Source organism: Chenopodium album, chromosome 10 (assembly GCF_948465745.1).
Source record: "Chenopodium album chromosome 10, dcCheAlbu1.1, whole genome shotgun sequence".
Lineage (NCBI taxonomy): Eukaryota > Viridiplantae > Streptophyta > Magnoliopsida > Caryophyllales > Amaranthaceae > Chenopodium > Chenopodium album.
The window spans coordinates 61293085-61301784 of NC_137843.1; the positions used below are offsets into that span (position 1 = coordinate 61293085).

General features: G+C 28.0%; 1 protein-coding gene across 1 annotated transcript; it reads left to right on the top strand.

The window, feature by feature from the left end:
• Positions 1-6914: 6914 nt before the first annotated feature.
• LOC145565648 (uncharacterized) lies at positions 6915-7346 on the top strand. The gene has a single exon (XM_081625582.1). The coding sequence runs from the start codon at positions 6915-6917 to the stop codon at positions 7344-7346; it is 432 nt and encodes a 143-aa protein (XP_081481708.1).
• Positions 7347-8700: the final 1354 nt, after the last annotated feature.

The window sequence follows — 8700 nt, forward strand, 5'->3', positions numbered from 1 at the left end:
TCAATTTTACATTTTTTTTTATAGTTTTTTTAGCTGCTTAATTAGGGTTTATGCTATCATATGGATTTGTAACAAGGTATAGGCCCTGTTCTTTTGAGCGTCTGGGCAGAGCAGAGCAGATTAAATTTCAGCAGAATAGAGCAGATTTCAGGATAGCAGAGCCGAGCCGAGCAGATTTCAACATTATTATTAATACTATTATTAATGTTATTATTATTATTAATGTTGTTGTTGTTGTTGTTGTTGTTGTTGTTGTTGTTGTTGTTGTTATTATTATTATTATTATTAAGTGCATATACTATTGATTTAGGTGAGTGAAAACATAAATAAATGTGTATCATATTTAACATATGTTTATAGTAGAAAGATAAAAGACAACAGTTTACTTATATTCATTTCACAAAAAATTAAAAATAAAATGATTTAATAAGTAATAATGATTTTACTTATAAATATGTCTTAATAATATATTTTTAACCCTCAAAATAATAATATACAATATACTACTTGAAAACAACCTCTTTTTTTTTTAGGAAAATGCTATACATAGCCCTAAGGGCTACATATAAGCATTTAATTTACTCTTGAAAATTGTTTAAATTTAGAAAATTATGACAAAAACACACTAATTACACCGATTTGCGCGTGTTTTTGTCATGAATTCCTAACTTTATACATTTTCCAAGAGTAAATTCAATGCTTATATATAGCCCTAAGGGCTATGTATAGCATTACCCTTTAATTCTTAAATTGTATGGAAAGATTTGAAAAATAATTCAACTCAATGAACTAAAAATCAATACCCACATTAAATGTTTCTATACATTGTGATTCTAATATCAAATGTTCATAAAAAGAAATTGTTATTATTATTATTTATTTTTTTGAAAGAATTGTTATAATTATTAGAAATTATTAATTAATAATATTATTAAATATTAATTATAATAGTTTGAATTATTAAATACTAGATGAATCGTGTCCGATGCACGGTTTGTTTGAATTTTTAAAAATATATATATGTATTTTTTTTTTATGTATGTGCTAAAATTTGTTATATATATAGATAAAATTCATAATATCAAAAGATAATATTTTATATTTAATTAATTTAAACTTAAAAATCTCATTCGACAATTTCTCTTACATGGCATATGAATTATTTAATTTTAAAAGAAATTAATAATCTCTTATTTTATTGGATACAATTTATAATCCTACGTGGCGCGTTAAGAAAATTAAACCCTATATAGCTCTCTAAAAACTCAGGAAAAAACTTCCCTTTATATATATAATATTAGATTATTATTGATAATTATTATTAATTATTATTATGATTAATAAATATTAATTATTATTAATATTAATAATTATTTTTAATATTAATAATTATTATAAATATTTAAAATAATAAATTATTATCATCAATACAATTAATTATTATTATTGAATATTAATTATTATTGTTATTATTAATTATTATTTGAAAATAAAACAGAGCAAAGAAGATTTCTTTTGAGCAGAGCAGGGCTCAGCAGAGTAGAGCAGAGCAGCTCTAAATAACGGGGTCATGGTTGTTTATAAAGGGTTACCTTCAATTTATTTTGTATAATTGTTCTTACACAGAGTACATGATATATTAATATGGCAAAATTATTAATTTGTTTTTTCTATGTATGGATTGATTCCTCGACATGTATAACTATAAATATTTTATAGGAAAACATCAAAATGGTCGAAATTTTGCTCAAACGAACCTCGATTAGATTGTATGTATAATAATAGAGTAATTGATTATTCAACCTGACCAAAGATTTGATCTTTTGATAAAAGAAGCAAATTGCCCCCTTTATCCTTATTGTTTATTTGATTATGTAATAGGTCCTACAAAGTTTAGTAATAGTTACACACTTTTATAGCTATTGTAATGTTTAAATCACAACCTTATATTTATTTAATTAGTACTACGCATAAACCTACATAGTTCATCCAAATGATTAATTAATACTTTAATTTTTTATTCAAAAAACTCTGTTAATTTTTACCTCTTTTCTTTTTAACCCAATATGTATTCCACTTCATATTCAAGAAATAAGAAAAAAAATCTCCATATTTCACATAAGATGTTTAAAAAATTGCAATTAAAGATTATTTTATGAAAGCTTTACGAAAATTGGATCATAACAGTACACTAGGTACAGTCAAATGAGTTTGATTTAGAGCAAGGAGGTGTTGTACAATATTATCAAATTACTATTCAGTCGTCTTAACTCTCTTAAGATAATACTTCATAAATTATAATATTTTAAGCAGTTTAAAGCTAGTTTTTACAAAGCTTGAGATGGAGACTCGAAAATTCAAGATCCGACTTAAAACCTAATATAATTATAGATCTTATATTTTTTAAATGGTTCATGTTAACTAACCATTTCATTTAACTAATTCAAATTTATTTGTGATGAAGGGATTATTTATTTATGATATGTGCCTCATGGAGTCATGGTGTCTCACTCCTTAGAGCAACGCAACTACTACGAAGTATAATAGTATTACTCTACTGGGCTACTGGGCCCGAAAACAAGTAAAGATGAAGGCGAAGCTACGGGTTGGGCCTCTTTTGATTATATGTCATTGACCCTTAACAAGACCTCACTTATATAAGAAATTTATTCACATAGCACCCCAATTTTTTTGAATTGAGCCTTTACCAAGAAGTGATGACAATATCTGTATCGGTATATTAATATATTATATAGGAAAAAATATATATTGGCTTTATATAAGAAGCTAAAAATGGAAAGAAAAGACAATAAATAAACATTTATTATACCGATTTACTCTTGAATTGTCGATAAATTTCCAACTTTATACTAAAAAATGAAGTATATTAAATGCTTATATGTAGCCAGCATATAGCATTACCCAATTTTATATCATCAATAATTTTTATTGACAATCAGTATATCAGTTTTGCATATCTTAAAATGTTATCCATGAAATAATACTTCTAATTACTACGGAGTAATTACTAATTTTATGGAGTGGCTGAAAATTCTTACATGTAATCGGGTTTACGTAACGATAAATATGTACGATGTATTTAGAGTTAGGTGTATCTAAACATATTGTTTTCTGCTCATTCAATAAATTTTCTCATTTTAAAACCTTCAACCAACCAAAAACGTACGTTTAGATGTACCTATTTTTATGTATAACTGGGTTTATAAATCGTAGAGAGGTTCTTCGTAGCTAAAGTATAAAATTATGATAGCTCAAGTGTTAAAAATAAAATTATCATCACACACCTTGATTGTAAACTGTTGGCTAAACCTATTTCCTTGCATTTTTGTACTACTCAGATATTTTAAAGCGCAGATAATTATGTTATTTTATTTTACGTGGACTAACCATAGCCTGTTGGACTTAAAAATAAAATCGAAAATGGCACAGTAAACGTTAATTGGTTGCGCAAATTGTTATCTAGTCAACAGGCATTTTGGTTCACTATTTTAACTTATCAGTGTAATCACCTGATATAATTTATTTATTTATAACTATAGAAATTCTAACTTATAAATGTTGTCTGACTCCTGATAAATGCACCAAAAAACACTGCACTTAGATAAAAAAAATTACCACTTCTTTGACGTGCTCCAACAAGAAATTCTTGACACTGACCCCCAAAATCAAAGGAAGATGTTGCTAATTGTCTATTATAAATCAACAAATTCATAATTTGTACACAATAATGTTGTTTTTGATGTTGGATATTCACACTAATCAGCCAATAACATTAACATATAGTTAATTTAGTCAAGTTCAACATTATAATCAAGTGTTTGATTATCGCTTCTTGTTGAGAAAATATTGGTCAAGAAGAATTTTGTCATTTTGGTGCATGATTATTGTAGTGTAGTCGATAAATTTAAATAGGACCCCAATTAGGTTTATATGTAGTCATGCATACACTTTTCTAACATCAGCTTATAATTAAAATATTTAATTGAAAAATAGGATAAAGTATTTTTTGTTTTTCAAATGACTAGTGTAAATAGTGGTTTTTTTTTTTTCTTTGGTTTAAATTTATTGTAAATTAATTCAATTTCGTTAAGGCAAAGAAGTGACAATTCATTGTATAGCTTTTAATATGAAAATCTGTATTAGTGGACATAGTTTGATTGTACTTCAGGCGATTTATGAGCTAGTACTTTTTTTAGTTAAAGGTTTGAGATGTATTTGGAATCAAAGTTTGCATGTCTACTTTCAATTCGTTCTCATTCAACCTAAAAAATGAATATTAGGTGAGAATAAGTTGACCTAATCTTAAAGGACAAAGGCTTAGCTCGATGTCAATGGCTATTTAATGATTTTGACTTCATTTAGTAAATTTTATTTACTTTTTTAGAATATTGATGAAATTCACTATCCCATCCTTTTGTTTGTAGAAAAAAGGAAGTTATTGAATTATAGATTGATTGATTGGTACAAGAATTGAAATAGGATGCCCTAGGTCTAATTAAGCTTGGTGTCCTTTGTGTTTCTAAGATCTCGGACAAAGTTTCAATTGACATATGCTTTTACCAAGCCTCTAGAATTGCTCTTAATTTTAGCTTTTTATTTTTACGTAGTATTTTTTTTATTTCAAATATTATCATATTTTTTTTTTCAAATATTAAGAAAGTCAAATATGTAACATCATTGTGCTATCAGTATAAGTTAGTTGATCATTCACAAATTTAAGACTTACTAAAATACAAGTAACATATACTGATATACAAGTATATACACAAATATTGGCCTTACTTGCATACAATTTTATGTAAAGGATCCATCCCCTCCCAAAGAGTATGAGCCTTTGGAAATGGTCAACTTTGTTAGTTGAGGATGATTGGCTCAACATCATTAAGGCATGTGAAATATGAAAGGGTTTTGTATTTTCTTAAATTAGGCATGAATTTGGCACACTATTTCTCCTTTTTAGCAATAAACACTCTACATACACATGATATATGACACGAACTATATCATTATATCCTTTCGATTCACATTCTAAATCTTTCTTTGTCTTTACACTTTGTGTTTTATTTTAACTCATAAGTGTCACAAGTAATAACTTACCTTAAAATTTTACTCGAAAAACAAAATACAATAAATTCTTACTAACACACTTATTGAAAAGGTTCTTGCTTATTATGGCTAGAGTAGTTTTTCTGTTGCTTCATTCTAACTCATTTATCGATATTGCTTAGAGAGTGTAACTAAGAACAACACGTTATTCACGATCTCGACAACTACTTGACTATCAAATAAGTCATCATGAAGATGAAAAAAATTATCTACTTCAGTTTGTTAATAATTTTAAAATGATACGTACACTACGCACACTCTAATTAACATTGTAATCAAGGTGAAAAAAATTTCAAGTTTACTAAAAAGTTTAAAATGTATACCACGTATATGTCAATGGGATTATAGTTGTCACACACACCCTAATCCATGCGTAGTGTTAGTTTAGTATGCGTTTGTATTTTTTTTTTCAAGAGCAAAAGCAATGTAATGTCAATGAGATTAACCTTTAAAGGAGTTATTGACAGAAAATTATGATTGAAGCAACATTGTTTCATTACAAATGCGAATTTTACGAGTGATTGTTTCTTGTCCAACAACAAGTCTTTTTTCCTTGTGGGTTTGTTCAACCTAAAGTGGTTGGCTTCAACTCCTATGTGTTTTCTCTGGGTTTCCACAAATCGAAGCATATAAATTGCTTACTTTGAGAATGATTGCTTGATTAGAAGAATGACATTGCTTTATAAGCATTACTTGTGTAATTTCTGTAAGATAAGACACATAAACAAACTAACTCTGACATAATTGTCATCTTTACTGTCTATGTACAATTTCTAAATACGGCAATAATTCATACTTGGTAAAAAGTGGTTTGACAAAATTGAATTGCATCTACTAATAAATTCTACCAAAACAAACCACTTTAATTTGTACAATTTAGAGAGTATAACAGACAATAATATAGATGAGATTTGATTTTGAATCTTAAGTATTACATCTAAAACATTAACCAAGAAACTAGTTGACACCTATAACATCGATTTAACAATGGGACAAACTTTGAGTCTTCGGATGCGAGTACTCACATTATTAATTTATTATTTGCGTAAGCATTGTTGATATGGCAAAGAAGTACTCCATAAAAGAGATTCCTGATTTTAATGTGATTTCGATGTGTAATTGCTTTGCTTGAAAATATTAAGTTTGTGTATCTAGCTACTCTATAATACCTAGTGCCCTAACCCCTTAATATCATTATAGGGTTTATCTAGTTCGTTTTCTACACAGTTTAAAAAGTGTCAAAACTACTACTTTTATACATAAACCATAAACATCATCCAAAAGAAGATCATTGTAGAGTTATTCTTCAACCACGTATTGACAAAATACTATACGATACTAAAACACCACTAACAAGTTAGAATTGATTCAATTGAATGATACTCCGGTAGTATTCTATATTAGCCATAGATTTTGTCCAAAACTATACGGCGAGTACTTGATTTTTTTCATACATAAAGTACAAGGAAGACTTGAGTTAAGAACTAAAATTGATTCGGTAAACTAAACATAAAGCCTAAACAAAATTTGACCCCACTTTCACCCTCCCACTCCACACCAATATGCACGTCCTTCTTCCACTCCACCCCCCCCCCCCCCCCCCCCCCCCCAAAATAAACCCAACTCTTCAACTCCACTTTTTCTCTCTCCACTTTCCACACTTCACCTCAACATCACCAACACCCATTTCTCACCCCTTATATAACCCACCCAAAATCATTTTATGACACCCAAAACCAAAAACATTTCACACTCACCCAAAAAAAAAAAAAAAACAAAACCCCAAAATGACTCTTTTATGTCCATCAGAACGACGTATAAATGGTATCAGAGCAACCCTGACAATAGCAGATACCGCCTCATGGTACTGTTCTATTATCATAGTCGTCCTAATCTTGTTCATTACCTTAAGGGAGGAGAATTTTAACCCTTACGACGACAACAACAACGACAACGATCATCATAACTATTTCTCTACTAGTAATAACAACTTAAAAGCGATGAAAGGTTCGAGCTTTCATGATCATCATCGACCGTGCGATGAAATATACGTTGTTGGTGAAGGTGAAACTCTTCATACTATTAGTGACAAGTGTGGTGATCCTTATATTGTTGAACGTAACCCTCATATTCATGATCCTGATGATGTTTTTCCTGGCCTTGTTATTAAGATTATGCCTTCTCCTTCTATCAATACAAACAGGAAATTTCTAAGTTAGATTTCTTTTTTTTTCTATGATAAAGTTTATAGGATTATTATACACAAGAAAACAGAGCACTCTGTTTCATAGATGTATATTTTACTTTTTTTTTTTCTATTTTTTTTTTTTTTTTTTGTTTGGGGGTTTTTTGCAGTGATAATGTAAATATTATTAGAAGGGTTAAAATATTATGTTTTAAACAATTAAAATTAAATACGAAGTATAATATATTTGGAGTAATTTTTGAGATTCTCTTATCTCTTAAGGAGTACGTATTTGATTTGTTGCTCTGTTTGGAAAAGATATGATAATTCATAATTGGACCCCTTTGTCCATTATTTATATATTTAAATTTTTATTACTCTCTTTGTGTTTTAGTAAGTGTTATAATTTGATTAAATACGTATCAAGAGACACGACTTTGACCATTACATTATTAGTAAATTAATCAAGTCAAAACCAATATGTATTTAGTGAAAAAGGTCAAAGTGTAACACTTATTAAAGCACGGAAGGAGTATATTTTTGCATAGTGTGAAAATAAAAATTATTTACTTCTTTGGTCGATATTTACTTTTTATATTTCATATTTGCTTGCATTTTTTTTTTTTTTTTTTTATTGTTTTAGTGCAAATGACTGTGGGACAAGTAAATTGGACGAGAGTGTACATATAATAATTTTATTTCTCTTTTCTTTGTCTCCCTTCCAAAATTGACAAACATTGCAAATGGCACCTTTACTTTTAGTTGCAAAAGTTGATCATGGTGTGTATTGTTTTGGTCACACAAACTCTGAGCCGCAAGAAGAGGAATATTTTGCTTAACGTAATTGTATTTTATGTATCTAATCAAATTTTTTTTTATTAGATGACATAAGAAATTTCTATTAATATAATTCTAATGTCTTTTCTAACTTTAGTTTACCCCTTTTTTAAAGTTTGTCGCATGACTTTCATTTTCCATGCCTTAAGTATTGCAAGTAAGCATATAGAATGCTCCATAACATAGAGTAGGAAAGAATATGGTTATGACTAAGCGTAGCCGTAATAAAGCTAATATTTTATGGAACAGAAGTTCTTTTTTTTTTTTTTTTTTTTCCATTTTTAAAAACTATGTTTCTAATTTTACATTCTTTATTGTAATTCATTGAAGAGCAAAAAGATGTCGAATTTTTAGATATCTGTTTAACTGTTATTAGCTTTTTAGAGTACAATTTAAAAAAAAAAATGTGACAAACTAACAATCAATGTCAAACAACCCGGAAACAAGTCAACTTAAGTCATACTCTTTTTTTTAAAAAAGAAAACTTGAGTCATACCTCATACTCCGTATTTGAGTAATGAGTTGTTTTTTTTTTTTTTTTTTTCAATTAT

Excerpts from the sequence above, each read along its gene's own strand:
- LOC145565648 (XM_081625582.1), top strand. The coding sequence starts at position 6,915 with ATGACTCTTTTATGTCCATCAGAACGACGTATAAATGGTATCAGAGCA.